The sequence below is a fragment of the Cucurbita pepo genome, unplaced genomic scaffold (genome assembly GCF_002806865.2).
Source record: "Cucurbita pepo subsp. pepo cultivar mu-cu-16 unplaced genomic scaffold, ASM280686v2 Cp4.1_scaffold000209, whole genome shotgun sequence".
In the NCBI taxonomy this organism is placed as follows: Eukaryota; Viridiplantae; Streptophyta; class Magnoliopsida; order Cucurbitales; family Cucurbitaceae; genus Cucurbita; species Cucurbita pepo.
In genome coordinates this window covers 24,080-41,513 of record NW_019646469.1, presented here as the reverse complement: position 1 = coordinate 41,513, position 17,434 = coordinate 24,080, and the positions used below count along the sequence as shown (strand labels likewise).

Genomic DNA, 17,434 nt, shown 5'->3' with positions numbered 1-17,434 from the left:
AAGTAAAAACATCATATATTAGCCTAAAGTCTAAGAATTAAAATACAGTTTACCCTATGTGTGTCATGATCTTTACTTGCGATATCGTCGTTAGTCGTATAGGGGTGTCTTGTCTTTACCTGAAATAGAAGTAGCACAAGACTAGAGAATTTTAAGAAATACTTAATAAGTAACCCCACTATTGGGTCAAGGAATGCAAACAATACAACTCATGATTATGGACCTATCGTTAAAACCATCATAGAGGTGACATCCAGTCCTGACAAAACTGGATGTGTAGTACTTCCCTACACACGACTCACACATGCAAGCATGAGTCCCCAGACAGTTCGCACTCTCTAGACCCATCACAGTCGAGCTAGTTGTATGTAGCTGGATGTTCGAAGGTTAGCAAATCCCCGAGTATTATGCAAGGCATGATGATGATCATCATCATCATAGTGTATGCATCCATACTCATCATCATAAATGAAAAAGTAACCCATATGAATATACAATATGCATGAGGTTCATATAGTTTTCATCTTATGACATAATCCTATACATCATTCACACATTACCCTAGGTAACACGCATGAATTGACCTTCATACCTTCATTATCATTAACATTAATTAGGGATGTGTCTTAGGAAACTTGTCATCATAATGTGTCATGACATTTAATACATGTACATCATCTTAATATGAAATATCATCATATTAACTCATCTCGTCATTATGCATCTTACATCACGATGTTATCATGCATCATCACCATCATGTCATCATAACATGTACATCATCACATCATCATATAACATCATCACATCGTCATATAATATCATCGCATCATCATATAACGTCATCACATCATCATAAACATCATCACATCATCATATAACTTAATCACATCATCGTATAACATAAAGCATAAAGAACACGTGCAAGGGCCACTGGGTACGTGTCGTCATACATAAGACAAGTTTTTTGACCGAGCCAACAGTAAGACCACTTACTTGGTTGCCCTTAGTTGACGTTCTCCCTAAATATGAATGCTTGATTACGTCCCTCAAAGTTGTTCCAAGTATCCTTCACGTTTTTTCCTATTAGAACGTCCATCTCGTTTAGTTAACAATTCACATTTCTAACTAAATTCAACTTAAATTTAGGAAATAGGAAGTTATACTAACCTCAATTGCCTTAATTAAGGTCAAAATAAGCTCCATAAGTGTCAAAAACATATGGAAAGGTGTGAAAATTGTCAACCTAGGTTGAATAACAAGTTTTCTTAGCCGAGGAGTCGCCGAGCCGATGAAGTCGCGTGAGTCTAAGGAGTCGGTGTCTGCATGCACAATACATGTTGCTGGGGGAGTTAATGTGCATGCGGGTCATAAATTGGATCGAGGCACAGGTCTCGAGTCAGATAATGCGGGCGCGTGGATTGTGATGTTGGGCCGTAACAATACTAGTTGAATACTACAAAAGGGTGTCGTATAACTTGTCGTGGCGTGTCTGGAGTGGTTGTTCGTTGCTTTTGTGACAGTGTTGTTCGTTACAGTGTTGGATCCTACCTTTTATCTCGTCGACATCGTGTACGTCACGTTGAGTCCCTTGTTACCTCTTCTTCACATCAGAGACGATGGAGCGTTCCTATATCCTAAAATAGGAGGCCACGACATCAAGATTCATTTGAAACAACCTCTTCACTATCGGTGACAATACTAGTTGAATGGTACCATTACACAATTGTAATTAAATGCATTTATATTTTGAATACGATAATATATTTTCTTAAGAGTTTTTCGTTTTCACCTTAGTAAATAATTAATTTTCATCTGTGTAAGTGTGAATGTGACAATTTAACCTCAAAAAGTTAAAAATGGTCTTTCACTGGTGAATGTCTATCAATAATTTGAATAATGGAATGCTATAATGAGAGCAAACCATAGGCCTCAATTTTTTTTAATAACTTCAAAAAAAAAAAATTGACATATTTGAGAAAAAAAAAAAACTCCCATTTATTTCCTAAATCGTACAAAAAAAAGAACATATTTAAAAAACAAAAAAGAATGGAATTATCCTGGTAGCAAACATTAGAAGTCAAATGATGTTGTATGGATATGTGCAGAATAATTATTCAGATATAATTATTGATTTTGTTTTATCGAACAAAGAAAGGGAAAAAAGACACAATGACAGAGCAGTTGAATGGTGGTTTCACATCTCCCCGTGAGTGGTGGGACCAACCCACAAATTCGGTTTCAGTTACGAGGACAATGTTTTTTTTTTTTTTTTTTTTTTAAACACTCTCTACTCATTTGTTTCCAGTTCAATCCAATTTAATTTTTAAAAAAATTCATGAAATATTTTAATCTATAAACCTAACTAGTACAGATAAATTCTCTTATTTTAAAGCTAATTCTCTTCTCTTTTGAGTTTACATTTGCATGGTAAAGGTAAAAGTAAATCTAATTCTCTTCTCTTTTGAGTTTACATTTGCATGGTAAAGGTAAAAGTAAATTTCAAAATGATATTTTTTTTAAAAAAGGTAAAATTTAGCGGGGGCATTAATTTGTAAAAGAAGTAAAATAAAGGATATAGTTGGAAGGGTGACTATGATATATATATGGTAGTAATTAATGAATTGCAGAAAATGTTTGGCTAAAATAACTTTTTGAATTTTGAATTTTCTTGTTTTACTTTCTTTCATTTTTACTACTTTTAAATATTAAATATTAAAACTCACTCCATTTAATTTTAATAAATCTCGACTATAATCTCATCGTTTCTCTACCAACATGTCATATTAATTATTTTTCGTTTCAAGAAGTGAAGATCATCCCCACAAACTAACGTGAGTCATTTCAAAATGTATTGTTTTCATTCACATGATTTTCAATAAAATTTATACACTTAATTTTGAAGTTTATATAATTGAGTTATGGAAAATAAAAATGTATTTTTATAAATATAAATAATAACTTTTAATTTTTTTAAAATCTTTCTCAGTCATCCTATTTTTGAGATCCCTCTTATTATTGTCCATTTTTGTTACTCACGTGTTAAAATAATTTTTGTAAATTATTTAATTTTTTTTTTAAGAAAATGGTAAGAGTTGTGTGTTGAGTGTTGGCCAACTTTTAAGAGGCAAAACTGAGAGGTGAAAAAGGAACACGAAGTCAGACATTAAAAGAAACACAATAGACCTAGGTCACCTATTACTACAACCAACCCAACCAAAACCCTAAATTTGGGGGACAGTGACAAAAAGCTTGATTTTTTTTTTCTTTTCTTTTTTTTTTTTAGAGATTTCAATTTGGTTGGACACGAGTTGAAGTCTCTCTCAATGCATTTTAAAATCTTGAAGTTAACTGAGATTATGTAACAAGCCAAAAGAGATAATATCTTTCAGTTGTAGGCTTGAGTTGTTATAAATTGTATAAAGACAAACATTAGGCGGTGCGCCAACGAGGATGCTGGACTCGAAGGAGGGTAGATTATAAAATCCCATATTAGTTGGAGATAACCTCATAAGGGTATGAAAATCTCTTTACCAGACCTATTTTAAAATCAGGAGGCTAGCTTAGACACTCGACTTTCAAAGTGGTAAATTGTTGGATCTCATATCGGTTGGAGAGAGTAATGAAACATTTTTTAAGAATCGAAAACTTTTACTTTGGAAGACACATTTTAATACTTTATTTATCCATAACAAAAACCGAACCAGAGTTTGTTAGGAAGTAGTAGAGGGCATGGTCATGGGTGAATTTTGAGGTTTGTTTTGGGGGTGTGTGTGGGTGTTAAATGTGGTGGTTCTGTGTCTGAATTAGGTACAGACTGAGAGAGAAAGAGACAAGAGAGCAGCGAGCAGACTGAGTAAAGAGTAAAACCCAACTCCTCCTCTTCTCCTCACTGCAAAATAACACTCTCATTTCCTTCCCACACACCTAAAACCTAAGTTTTTAGGGACATCATTACTTCCTCTCCCCTCTCTCACATGGCGTACATTCTTTTTTCGGTGACTCAATTATAGAGACTCTACGGTTAGTGACTAAATATTAAAATTGTACAGTCTTGTAGTAAAAAAAACGTTCAAGTGAAGTCGAAGTTATAAAAACCTAAAAAAAAGTACATAAAGACATACTTGAAATCACACCACAACACCACATTAAATTGAAACATTTGTGATGTGCATTTAATGCTTCCACTATCTTGTGGCACCAAAAAAATCCTAGAGGAAGCCCCTCATTTCAGGACAACTCTTAACCATTATAGTGCATAAGTTTGATATTTAGCCTACAAAAGGGAGACTCGGAACAAAACTTTGTTTAAGCAATTGGTTGAGAATCAAGTTGTAAAGGATCTTATGACCTAATTCTAGAGGGAGTGTGGGAGCATTCTATGTCGGTGTACCATAGAAAATTGAATGCAAATGTATTTATGAATAACCTAACTCGTACAATTTCTTCTATTTTTACTTTTGTCTTTTCCTAACCTATTTATTATTGTCTATCTTACTTGTAGAGAAGTAATTCAACATCATTTAATACATTTAAATATTTGGATATTTGATAGGTTCAATATTTTAGGAAGATATTTGCATTAATAATATGACTAAATTAGCCCACTCACAAAACAGTCTCAAAGTTGCCTAGATGACCTTTGAGATTGAAAATTAGCTTCAAATGACCCACAAAGTAGTAAAAGGGGCTAAAGATGCTTTAAGTTGTCACCATCTAAAATTTGTGATTTGAAATCAAGAGTGGGACTAACAAACTATCCAATCAAAACATGTAAAAAGAGATAAGTGAGAAGAAACTAGGAAAAAATTTAGCAATTAAGAAAAAGAAATCCAATAAAAAAACAATTGTTCAAGTTGGGTATGAATTTCTTAAAACAAAAAGTTTGTGGGTACAAAATGGTATGATGTAACAATGCATGACATGTACAGACTTCTAGACGCTCTAAGACACTCCTCTATGGCTTATTCGTGGCATCACTCACTTGAAAAAAGAATAGTAGAAAGGGATGAGTATAAGAATACTCAGTAAGTAACCTATTTGTAGACTCTTTTCGCATTCTTATCTTAGAAGGTATCCATGGCCTTGTCTTGAGGTTCTAGGGAGTGCGTACTAAGCTCCAATTCTCTTTTCTACAATTTAGGTGGCTTGCCCATCTCATGCCGTGAATGGTTAGTGTCCTTGGATTAGACGCGATCTCATGAGTAAACTTGAGGGGATAGTATGGCTGGATTTCAATTCGTATCGCTCTCTGAGCATCATCCGTGGAGGTTAGCTAAACAACCTCCCACGGGACCATACTACCACTAAAATCAGAGGAGGGGAGGGGGATTGCGTTCCCCTATGTGCCGGTCAACTACTAGGTCATCCTACGTGGTCCCACGCTCCCCTGCTTAGGGACAAGCTTCTACGGCTCAGAGGTCCTATTCAAGAGACTCCTTAGCTATCACCACTAGGTCGGGGCACGAATCACACTACCCTATCTGGCTCAGCCTAGCTCAATGATCTCGATATCAGAGTACAGTCTCGATGGTAGGTATTGGAGCTGAGAGGGAAATGGAGGTTCTGGTGCGCTATTCACACTGCTCAAGTCCGGCGAACTACCTCGGTTGTCTACAGTTATCATGATGTTCTACTAGATCTTTCTAGGGTAGATCGTGGTCACTTGGACTTGGATTCACTCATCCCTAGGATTCTCGCACAAAGTCTCTCAAACCTGTCATGGCTTGGAATACTGGGGTCTCGCTTCGCCGGTTATCCTTTCGTGACCTTGAATGTACGGTCTCCAAGAGGTACCATGTTCTAAGTCTTGTCTAACCTACTTAGTCACAAGCACCCTAGTCTAGGTTCATCGTTTCTTCATATTTTCAACAAGAAAGACAACACAAACAATCACACAATTGATTAACATGCAGCAGTTCATGCAAAATTAACAAGCATGCTCGACGGGAAGATAGCATTCATCTTCATTCAGAGCGCAAATTTCACAAGTTTCCATTGCTCCTTTCACATGCAAACAATATCACAATCTCAACTCGAAGTAATTTCATAGTCAACCGATTATAAATACCATTAATTTTCTTATTTAATTCTTTTTCCATGGCTTATATACGAGTCTGCGATTATCCGTTTGGCAGCATGCATGCTTATTCCAAACGGTTCCTACAAGTATTGCTCATGGGAATCCGAATGGCTACTTACATGGTTGACGCGCGCCTTCCTGAGATCAAATTTGTTACCGGAGAGGGTTCCAAAAATTTTGAAATTTTATTGGTGAATCCTAATCTTCCGCGCTCCTCCATACGTTGGGTCTCTTCTACGATTTTCAAATTTCCAAAATGTTAGCATTTTTCACGTTTCAATTCAATTCTTTCGAATTTTTGTAACTTAAAAGCACACAACTCAAATGGACTTGGTTCTTTACCAACATCACAGAGTTTCTGTCCACCTATGCTGACTTACTTTTGTTATATTTTTTACTTGAATACAGAGTGTAATAAGGACGTTTAAGGATGCGGAAAAACTCATGTTTTCCTATGCTTGATTGGTTTACTTGGACTCTGATTTTCGTCCGATTTTTCTTCAAGAAATAGGTGTGATCCTCTTTCAGTTAATCATTTCAAAAATTTCAAACCTATCACTCAAGAAACTCTCAAATCTAGGTAAAATCGAAACGAAAAGGCCAAAACCATACCTTGATGTGTTTTTCGGTTTTCTTGACGTAAAGAGCATATCCACACCCAAAACTCTCTTCTAGCACCAAGCGGAGTGTCGACTCGGAGTTCCTTGCCTTGGATCGATCTCCAATGGCAGATTTTGGGGCAAGTTGACTTCTCCCTTCTTCTTCCTCCCAAAACCTTCACCTCTTCCTTCTCCCTTTTCCTTTTCGGCTCTCTTTCTTACTCTCTCTCAACCATTGAGACCCCTCGAGTAAGTTGACTTTTGACACTTCTTTTTACAACTATCTAGTGCATAGTTTCAAGAGTTGAATCTCATGATCTTATTTTATGCATATATTTTGAATTTTAGGAAGGAAAACAAGGGTCGATATACCTAATTCAACGTGCTTAGGTGTCGTAAGTGCCCTTCAGTCTATATATGTTCAATATAGGATCCAGCTTGTTGATAAAACTCATATAGTTTCTACATAAATCAATTCGATAAATTAGAAGAGAATGAGAAATAGAAAGACACTAAGAAGCTTCCCTTTTTTGGAACTCTAGATTACATCATAATTATCTATAAGGAACATATAGAATTTCCTTAAAATAGTAAAATAGACAACACATAATTATTTAGAATCACATATCCATATTGTCTCACAAGTAGACAATACCACTAATTCAAAAACGAAATCACTCAAAAACAAGATTTGTAAAAGTCAAACCGAGATTATTCTTAAATACTTTCTATGTTACGAAGATTTGTAATGGAAGATAGAAATCAAGCCATGTTTCTAATATAGTTTCGTGCGTATAACATCTAAACGTTGTGATAGTGTCTCTTATTTATATACTCATAATCTTTCCCTTAGTCAACTAATATAGGACTCCAACCATCCTCCGCATTAGCTATTAGATACTATGATTTAATTGATTTAATGCATTGATTTATTGTTTTTTATCCCTTCCACGCTTTTATGCTTTGAATTTATGCTCTTAAGAGGTGGTTTGAATTTATGCTCACATATTAAGTTATTGGTTTGAATCTATATGGATTTGGGCGATAATAGTTTTGGTACTTGAAAAACATGTAGATTCAAACCACTACCATCTTTCTACCATGATACAGCCACTACCATCTTTCTCTTCAGCAAAACATGTAGCATACAAACCCTAATCCTCCATGTTCAAACCATACATTTTCTTACATAATAGAACAAGCATGAGGATTTTCATCGCTGAACATCATTATCAACCTCTCGTCGGGCGCCTCCGCAACCGAGAGCACTTGAGTGGCGTTCTTTACGTACCCGGCAGGCGCCTTCTTGTCGTAAGCCTGAGCAACATAAGGATAAGCCACCAAGTTGTAGGGGACATAAGGCCAAAACTCAGCCTTCTTTCCTGTGCTTTGAACCCTTTTTAGGACCTTGCTTGGCTCAGCATATCCAATCACTGTTACTTTGCTTTGCTTCCTGTTCACCTCCACTGACTTCACTCCTTATCAGGAATCAGTAAAATATCAAACAAACAAGGAGAAAAGGAGTCGATATACATTGTAATTAAGTCGTTGTTCGTGTCTTTTTAGTATTGTTTAACATAACTCAATTGGTAAGAACGCGTATAAATCAAAAAGTAGAAAGGGGAGACCTTTGATGGAGGAAACAGCATTCTTAATTCTCCTTTCACACCCATCACAGTCCATCTTCACCATGATTTCTACTGTCTGTAAATCCGAATGAAACAAAATATATCACAAACCCAGTTGAGGTTAGGGAATGATCATGGGTTTATAAGTAAGAAATACATATTCATTGGTATGAGACCTTTTGTGAAGATCCAAAAACAAATTCATGAGAGTTCATACTTAAAGTGGGCAATATCATATCATCGTGGAGGTTCGTGATTCCTAACATGATATCAGAGTCATGCCCTTGACTTAGTCATGTCAATAAAATTCTCGAACAAATAAGTTGTGAGTCTTGAAGGTGTAGTCAAAAGTGACTCATGTGTCGAACAAATGTATACTCTGTTCGAGGGCTCCAGAATAAAGAGTCGAGCCTTGATTAAGAGGAGGCTGTTCAAGGGCTACCTAGACTTCAGGAAAGGTTCTATGATGTACTTTGTTGGAAGGGAGGATGGTTGGAGGAAGTGAGAGCTTATGCTCAAAGTAGACAATATTATATCATTGTGGAGTTTCGTAACCTCTAACATTCAAAACAAACACAGACAAAATCATCATACACGAGCATTACCTGGTTTGGCTTTCGTCTCTTCTTTTTTCTCGAACCAAAACGGTATGAAACATAATCCGAAAGAAAATCAACTAAACCCATCTTCTAATTTTGCTTAATTCTCTGAACTTTTAGAGAGAGAGAGAGAGAAAAAGAACACCTTGAACTGTGGAAGTTTGGTCTCTATGGGCATATAAATAAACAAACGAAACCAAAACATAAGCTTTGAGTGCAAGTAGTGAACTCTTAGCTACAAAAAAAAACATTTGACCTTTTGTGTATTGTCGCCAATCATCGAAAGACAACTCTTTGCTACAAAAATTTTAATTTTTTGTTGTGTTGATCTCGTAATGACGGTCGGATAAGGCTTGTCATCACTCGATCAAATTTGGCTCGACTTCGTTCAATATATGGTTTTAACCCACAAACTTTAATTAATCCAAATGAGAAAGAAGTTAATTTTGTTCTTCCAATTTTTAGCTCTTATCTTTTCTTTTTCAAACCAATATGTCTCAACCAAGCATTTTAAACTCATTGGTGAAATGAAATATTGTAACATGAAAATGTAAATTGACTTAAATTTTGGCAATATAATAAAAACATTCTAATTAACATTATTTAAGCCTTTCAATGATTTAGATTTGGAATTATGTCTTAGAGATAATATATTTCAATTTTTGTACCTGTATTTATACAAGTTTCAAGTATTTTATATTTTCTTTAAATGTACTGATTTTTTCAATCAAATAATAAAATAGGTAATGGCCCACCATTTTATACTTAAATAAATGGGTAGGTAAAATAAAATATGAATCATAAAGATTTAATGAAAGTGTTACATAATACTTAACTTTATATTTAGAAATTTGCAATTCCATAAAACGTTGATTATATCAAATTCTAATAAATCATATTCTCGAATAAAATAGACGTTATCAAAGATTTCTAAAGCCATTTCACATGAATCCAGCTCATTATTTGTCACACCTCGAATTTGACGCATAAAAAAACTGGATGTAACTACTAGACTATGCGATAAAAGATGGAGGTATGAGAAAACAATGGAAGAAAATTGCCATATAATTTTGATAGAATTTANTAGACAATATTATATCATTGTGGAGTTTCGTAACCTCTAACATTCAAAACAAACACAGACAAAATCATCATACACGAGCATTACCTGGTTTGGCTTTCGTCTCTTCTTTTTTCTCGAACCAAAACGGTATGAAACATAATCCGAAAGAAAATCAACTAAACCCATCTTCTAATTTTGCTTAATTCTCTGAACTTTTAGAGAGAGAGAGAGAGAAAAAGAACACCTTGAACTGTGGAAGTTTGGTCTCTATGGGCATATAAATAAACAAACGAAACCAAAACATAAGCTTTGAGTGCAAGTAGTGAACTCTTAGCTACAAAAAAAAACATTTGACCTTTTGTGTATTGTCGCCAATCATCGAAAGACAACTCTTTGCTACAAAAATTTTAATTTTTTGTTGTGTTGATCTCGTAATGACGGTCGGATAAGGCTTGTCATCACTCGATCAAATTTGGCTCGACTTCGTTCAATATATGGTTTTAACCCACAAACTTTAATTAATCCAAATGAGAAAGAAGTTAATTTTGTTCTTCCAATTTTTAGCTCTTATCTTTTCTTTTTCAAACCAATATGTCTCAACCAAGCATTTTAAACTCATTGGTGAAATGAAATATTGTAACATGAAAATGTAAATTGACTTAAATTTTGGCAATATAATAAAAACATTCTAATTAACATTATTTAAGCCTTTCAATGATTTAGATTTGGAATTATGTCTTAGAGATAATATATTTCAATTTTTGTACCTGTATTTATACAAGTTTCAAGTATTTTATATTTTCTTTAAATGTACTGATTTTTTCAATCAAATAATAAAATAGGTAATGGCCCACCATTTTATACTTAAATAAATGGGTAGGTAAAATAAAATATGAATCATAAAGATTTAATGAAAGTGTTACATAATACTTAACTTTATATTTAGAAATTTGCAATTCCATAAAACGTTGATTATATCAAATTCTAATAAATCATATTCTCGAATAAAATAGACGTTATCAAAGATTTCTAAAGCCATTTCACATGAATCCAGCTCATTATTTGTCACACCTCGAATTTGACGCATAAAAAAACTGGATGTAACTACTAGACTATGCGATAAAAGATGGAGGTATGAGAAAACAATGGAAGAAAATTGCCATATAATTTTGATAGAANAAAAAAAAAAAAAAAAAAAAAAAAAAAAAAAAAAAAAAAAAAAAAAAAAAAAAAAAAAAAAAAAAATCAACGTAAAATGGAATACATGCACTTGTGCTTGGATTGTTCGTTAAAAAAGGAAACGAGTTTAGGTCGGGATACAAAAGATAAATGTGGAATGCTAACTACAATATGTGTGGACCAGACAAACACCTCGGGTCAACTTTCCTCTATGGCTACTAAGCTCCTAAGTCATCCCCTCACCTCAACTAGTGTTGTCACACAGCTGAAAAAGAAAATGTAGAAAGGGATGAGTATATAAATATACCCGGTAAGCAACATATTTGTAGGTTCTTATCGCATCCTTGACCTAGCAGGAGACCACGAGCTTTACTCTAGGCTCTAGGGATATAACTCTTTCTATTCATAGGCTTGGGTAGCTAGCTTGGCTTTCGCAGCGGTAATCGATATCTGTAGATGTTGCACTACCTCAAAGGACTTCATACTAGGTGGGGATAGTATGGTGAGTACAAGTCTGCTCGTCTTCCATTGGAGGTTAGCTAGCGAACCCATCCCATAAGTCATGTAGTCGCCCAAGGTCGGGGAGTGCAACCCCCGATACGTTCCATCTCCACTAGCTACCCGCATAATCAATGTCCACTCACAGGACGGATCCTCTGTATTGGGTAATTACTGACTACTCACATGATCAACGCCCAACCACAGGACAAATCGACCACGCTGGGTAATCTAACAAGCTACCCAATCAAACGTCCCTAACCAACCTTATGCCTAGTTCAACAATATCATACCGGAGTGAGAAGGGAAGTGGAAGCTCCTCAAACACATACCGGTTGCTATAGGCCTAGGAGGCTACCTTTGTCTTCTAGGGTGGTCGTGGTGGTTTATTAAATCTCTAGGGTGGTTTGGCAATCTTAACATGGTTTTATGTCTCAAGGAATCTCAATTTCAACTCTTTAAGTTTGGATGGTCTCACCCTCTAATCGTATCTCACGATTCTTCTGTGCCCAAACCACTAGAGGCACACGACTGAGGAGGATGGATCCAACACACCACATAGATGTGCATGAAAATCAAGATGAGGCATAAGCAAGACAAAGACAACAACGTCAATGTAAGTGTCATGGTCGGGCAAGGCCCCAGATCTTAACCTCAAAAGTCGAGGTTCTAGAGAAAATTCAGGCATGCAGCTCTAGAGTTAAGTTGATCCATATGAAATATGAATGTTTGCCAAATTTTGTGTCAATCGAACACTAGATGAATGTTCCATGAGGTCGTATGACCGTTCGCTAAAATCACGTCTACTCTAGGAATATTGAAAATATCTTAAAATGTGCCTTAGGGGGAGGCATAGTGTTAGCTCTCCACCACCCCTGGGCCCTGTGGCCTAACCGAGCTACCGTGTTTAATGGGGCGAGCGTTGCGAGATGAGCGTCTTGATGGGAATGAACTCTTCATTCTTACAGTGGAAGTATTGGGAACCATTTTGATTTTATTAAGAATTAAAAGAAACCAATAAATATGTTGCAACAATGCAAAAGTTCTTTCACAACCACAAGTTCTTCCTTGCTATGTCTCGAACACAAAACCAACGCTTGTGGGAGCCTTTTGAAAGAAAATCCTAAAGGAATTGAAAGAGGAAAGTTTCTAGATAATTCTCCTTAGGATAAAGGGTGAGAGATCGGTGACATTTTGGCTCAACCCAAGGATCTTAGTATAGAGGCAAGTTGGCTAGAGTCCCAGAGTCGATTATCGTCATCATCTTGGTTCTCATCAACCAACCCATGCATCGTGATCCATCCCATGTCTCGAGATAACTCGGGCATCTTGGCTTGCTCGGACAAGTCTATTAGAACTGGCCAATGTGTCTCTCATAACATTCGGACATCCTGAACACCCACCCATCCAAATTTTATCAAGGCAGTGGACCCTCTCGGGTCCATGTCAAATCAGTTACGAAATCTGTTCCAGATAGCGGGTGCATAATCCAACCTTCGACACTAGGCCCAATGTCAAAACACTCGTTCCGTCTGACACTGTTCTTGAAGGACCCATTTCAAAGGAAGTTGTCTGAGACGCTCATCTCGCAATACTTGTCCACACTGCGATACCCGTATGTGCCATAGGATAGCTCACTTAGGCCATAGGGCCTAGGGGTGGTGGAAAGTATCGCAATCGCAATATTCTTGGCAGCGGACTAGTGATTGTGCGGCACTTACTCTCAGCACTAAGTGAGTCAAGCCAATTCATAATCGCGCCGCCTACCGCCCGATGACATATGGTTAAGTCTCTAGGGGCATTTTGAGAAGAAAGTCTTAGAAAATGGGGGTAGAGAGACTTTTGAAAGAGAGTTTGAAAGCAAGATGATAGAAAGTTTGAAAGAAATGTTATAGGCTATAAGCGAGAAAGACAACACAACGAGTTAGATAACATATAACTTCAGGTAGGAAGAATTTGAAAACTAGTTGCATCCCCCTATGTACATTTTGAGGCAATTCAGGTCTGGTAGGCCTAGACATGATTTCATCGAACAATCAGACAAATTTCGGGTAGGAAGAATTGATGATTAATCGCTTCACCCTAGAGTACGTTTTGAGGTGATTTAGGTGTGGACATGATTTTACCAAATAATCATACAAACAGAAAATATAAATAGTTAGGCAATACAACATGAAATCAAATAGAGGGTTTTGCATGGCATGGGCAACACGCCCTAGACGAGCATGATCGTGACATCCTCCCCCACCTAATTGGTTGACGTCCCTGTCAATTGGCTATTTTCGAACTCAATGATATGAATTGCAGCAAAGTCTCGGTCTTCAATGCATTCCCAGCTTATTTCTTCGATAGGAAGGTTCTTTCATTTGACCAAGAATTCTCGAATCCTCTGTACAGGTCTTCCCAGTTTCTTTACTTTGTCGGCTAGGATTGCTTATACTTCCTTGGTGTTCTTCTGTTTCAGATCGATACCAAGTGTGGTGATGACATTTTGGTGGTCGTCGCTTGGATCGAGGGTGGTAAGGCTTTTGGTTACTCACATGAATTACTGAGTGAATTCTCACTCATGTAGGCAACGCGACTCTGTAAGATGTAGCCCTGATCTTTTTGAGAACTTCAACCGGTCCTTCATATTTTTGAATAAGTCTTTGGTCCTTTTGATTGCGGAATCTGATTTGTTCAAGCATCAATTTGATAAGGACTTGATCCCCTACTCGAAATTGGAGGGGGCAATGCTTCCTATCCGCCCATATCTTTATGTGTTTGTAAGCTTTCTCTAAATAAGCTTAGGCTATATCTTTTGTTTGCTTCCATTCTTTTTGAGAAGTTTTGGGCTTGAGGATTCTTCCCTGCATATGGATGATCATAATATGGGGCATGGCTAGTTGTCGTCCACTTACAATTTCAAAGGGGCTCTTCTCGGTAAACAAACTCGTTTGGCAATTGAAATAGAATTGAGCCACATCTAGCAATTGTACCTAATTCTTCTGACGAGCGTCAACAAAGTGACGCAAGTATTCTTCGAGCAAGCAGTTGAATCGTTCTGCCTGTCCATCAGTTTGAGGATGGTAGTTTGAGGAGATGTTTAAAGTTGTCTCCATGAATGCGAATAACTCGATCCATAACATTTCGATGAATCTATCATCTCTGTCACCAACGATGCTCAACAGAATTTCCCATGACTTCACAATATGTGTGAAGAACAATTGGGCTGTTAATTCGGTCGAGCACATTTTGGGGGTGGAAACGAAAATGACGTATTTCTAGAACCGGACTATGATAACTAAGATGACTTCATATTTGCCAACTTTCGAGAGGTGCGTTATGAAGTCTAGTGACAAACTTTCCCAAAGTCTTGTCAGCACAAGTAGGGGTTCAAGGAGTCCCAAGACCTTGGCCTCCTCGACTTTATCTTGTTGGTAGGTGAGGCACTTCTTTGTATACTGCATTATGTCATCACGCATGTTTGGCCAAAAGTACCATTTCTTGACCAATGCATAAGTTTGTTGCCACCAAGGGAGTCTGGTCCATAAAGTATCGTGACATTCCTGGATGAACTTCTTCCTCAATTTTCCCATTCTTGAGACATACAATATGTTTTCTTTTGTCAATAGAAGGTCTCTGTCACGACCCAGAAATTTAACCTCGAGTCGTGACTTATTATGACTATGACGTGTAGTGTGTATGTAAGAAATTCAAAGAAAAACATCATTTCAAAAAAATCAATCATTTATTTTGTAAGAAGAGCGTTTCAATACAAAGAGAACATAGGTGACTAGTTTTAGACAAAGAAGAAAACATGAAAGACAAAGTGTACTAATCGGTAAGATCGGACTGATGCCCCGGGACACGCTTCCTCAGTGACAATCCACATCTTTTAACACGCCCTCTCTTGACCCAACACCTCACGTACCTGAAAAAGAAAGATAAAGCAAGAATGAGTATAGAATTATACTGAGTAAGCCACCTATTTGTAGGCTCTTAGCGCATCCTGAACTTAACAAACATCCACGGTCGTTTCTTTAGCTCTAGAACATCTAGTTATGGTCTTAGCTCCTTTGGCCTTGCCGCTTGGGGCTTCTTTGGGTCTTTGTCCTTTCATTTAAACCTTAAGAGTTCCCTTATGCCAACCCGTGTTTGATTGGTGCCTTGTGAGTAGCTACCACGACATGACTATGAGAATTACCTGGTGTATTACCTAGGAAGTGAGCTGCAACGCCCTAGTCCCATGGTAATCCCCCTGTATTGGGGAGGACTACCTCCCCCTATCCCATTTAGCTAAATGGTCAATTACGACGTGGGTCTCCTGTTTTCCATGCTAAAATGGCTATCGAGCAGTCGAGTCCTGATCAGGAATGTAACGATTCAGATTTTCCATTTTTTTTCCTTATTTGGTTAAGATTTTATTTTTATTTCTATAAATGACAAGATATTATGCTAGCATTTATTCTCGCTGGAAAAGGGTGCGATTTCTAACAAGAAAGTTACTCGCTTAAAGAAAAAGTCATAAAAACCTTTTATATTCCTGTTTATCTGAGTTTCCTTATCCTAAAACCCTTGAATGCAAATGTCTCATATTATTTTTATATTCCCATACCCAACCTTTTACCTCCCTTGAAAACGATTTTCTCTCCAAACTTTCCTCCGGAACGTTGGGGTTGCTCTTCTGAGGAAGAATCGAGTAGAAGTAAGGCATTGATGTTGGGAACATTGTGTCAAAGAAGGTTGACTGTCGAAAATCGGTGTTGAGGACGTTGTGGAATTGTCGGCGCGTCGCCGGAATCGGGGAGGCGGAAACTAGAGTTTCGTCGCTTGTCGGGTAAGGAAGGCAAGGTTTTTGGAATAGGGTCGAGCCGCAGACGCACACCAGTAGCTCCGGCAGCTTCACATGCGTACACAGTGCGGGTCGGCTCGCACGTGTACGAAATCGGCTCGGTTCCGTCAATTCCCGCAGCTCGACTTGGCGGCTTAGTTGGCCGGCTCGGCAACTAGGCTTAGCAGCAAGGTATCACTATAATATATCGATTCCAAGGTTTTTAGCCCTTCCCAAGCTGTTTCTGCCCTTAGTTTTACCATCCGAGGTCAGTATAGTTCCTAAAGATTAAAGACAGATTAGGTCGAGGGTTTATTTTGATAAATAGTATGAGGTTTAGCTAGTGANTTCAAACTCATTAAGTTTTAATACGTATGAACATGCTAGTTATTTACTATAATTGATGTCTAAAAGTGCCTAAGATTCAAATTGTTTCCGCATGTGTTATATTAACACCATCACGAAAGCTTAAAAATGAATTGCAATACTCAGATAATTCTCATAATACTTGACATAATACATCCATACTCGTAACAATCAAATTACCACCTAAGGTAATTAAACTAGCTTGCATGCATAACAAAGCGACTCCTACAAGTATTTCTTCCTAAAGTTCCATGTGGCGACTTACTTGGATGATGTGTGTCCTTACGTTAGCATTTCCACACAATTAGCATGTCCAAGAGTACTGATTTTTCCTCAATTAGATCCTATTTCATATAAAATAGAGTTAGGATTGGATTCGAGAGGAAAATAGGGAAAACAGGAGTCGAATGGGACGAAAACGGTCTTACACGCATTTCCACGCGCTAGCCACGCGCCGGGACAAGCTCACACGAGAGTGTCTGGTCAGCTGAGGAACACGGGTCAGGTNGCTATGAAAAGTTTATGAAAAGTTAGGTCCCGCTCATATGTTGCATGTGTTTGCATTCCTAACCCCAACAGTGGGGTGACTTATTGAGTATTTCATAAA

The 17,434-nt window shown here is 37.1% G+C and overlaps 1 protein-coding gene across 2 annotated transcripts; it reads right to left on the bottom strand.

Annotated features, from left to right (window-relative positions):
• Positions 1-7,774: 7,774 nt before the first annotated feature.
• LOC111784474 (heavy metal-associated isoprenylated plant protein 20-like) lies at positions 7,775-10,197 on the bottom strand. Of its 2 annotated transcripts, none has more exons than XM_023665167.1 (3): positions 10,077-10,197; positions 8,310-8,385; positions 7,775-8,159 (listed from the first exon to the last, which is right to left on the bottom strand). In XM_023665167.1, the coding sequence occupies exons 1-3, from the start codon at positions 10,155-10,157 to the stop codon at positions 7,867-7,869; spliced, it is 450 nt and encodes a 149-aa protein (XP_023520935.1). In that variant the 5' UTR covers positions 10,158-10,197; the 3' UTR covers positions 7,775-7,866. The 2 variants fall into 2 exon arrangements, with proteins under 2 accessions (XP_023520935.1, XP_023520934.1); XM_023665166.1 differs by lacking the exon at positions 10,077-10,197 and adding an exon at positions 8,915-9,035.
• Between the last annotated feature and the right edge of the window lie 7,237 nt (positions 10,198-17,434).

Excerpts from the sequence above, each read along its gene's own strand:
- LOC111784474 (XM_023665167.1), bottom strand. The coding sequence starts at position 10,157 with ATGGGTTTAGTTGATTTTCTTTCGGATTATGTTTCATACCGTTTTGGT. Across the intron at positions 8,386-10,076 it reads AGAGACGAAAGCCAAACCAG|ACAGTAGAAATCATGGTGAA; the intron begins GTAATGCTCGTG and ends TCGGATTTACAG. Across the intron at positions 8,160-8,309 it reads TGCTGTTTCCTCCATCAAAG|GAGTGAAGTCAGTGGAGGTG; the intron begins GTCTCCCCTTTC and ends ATTCCTGATAAG.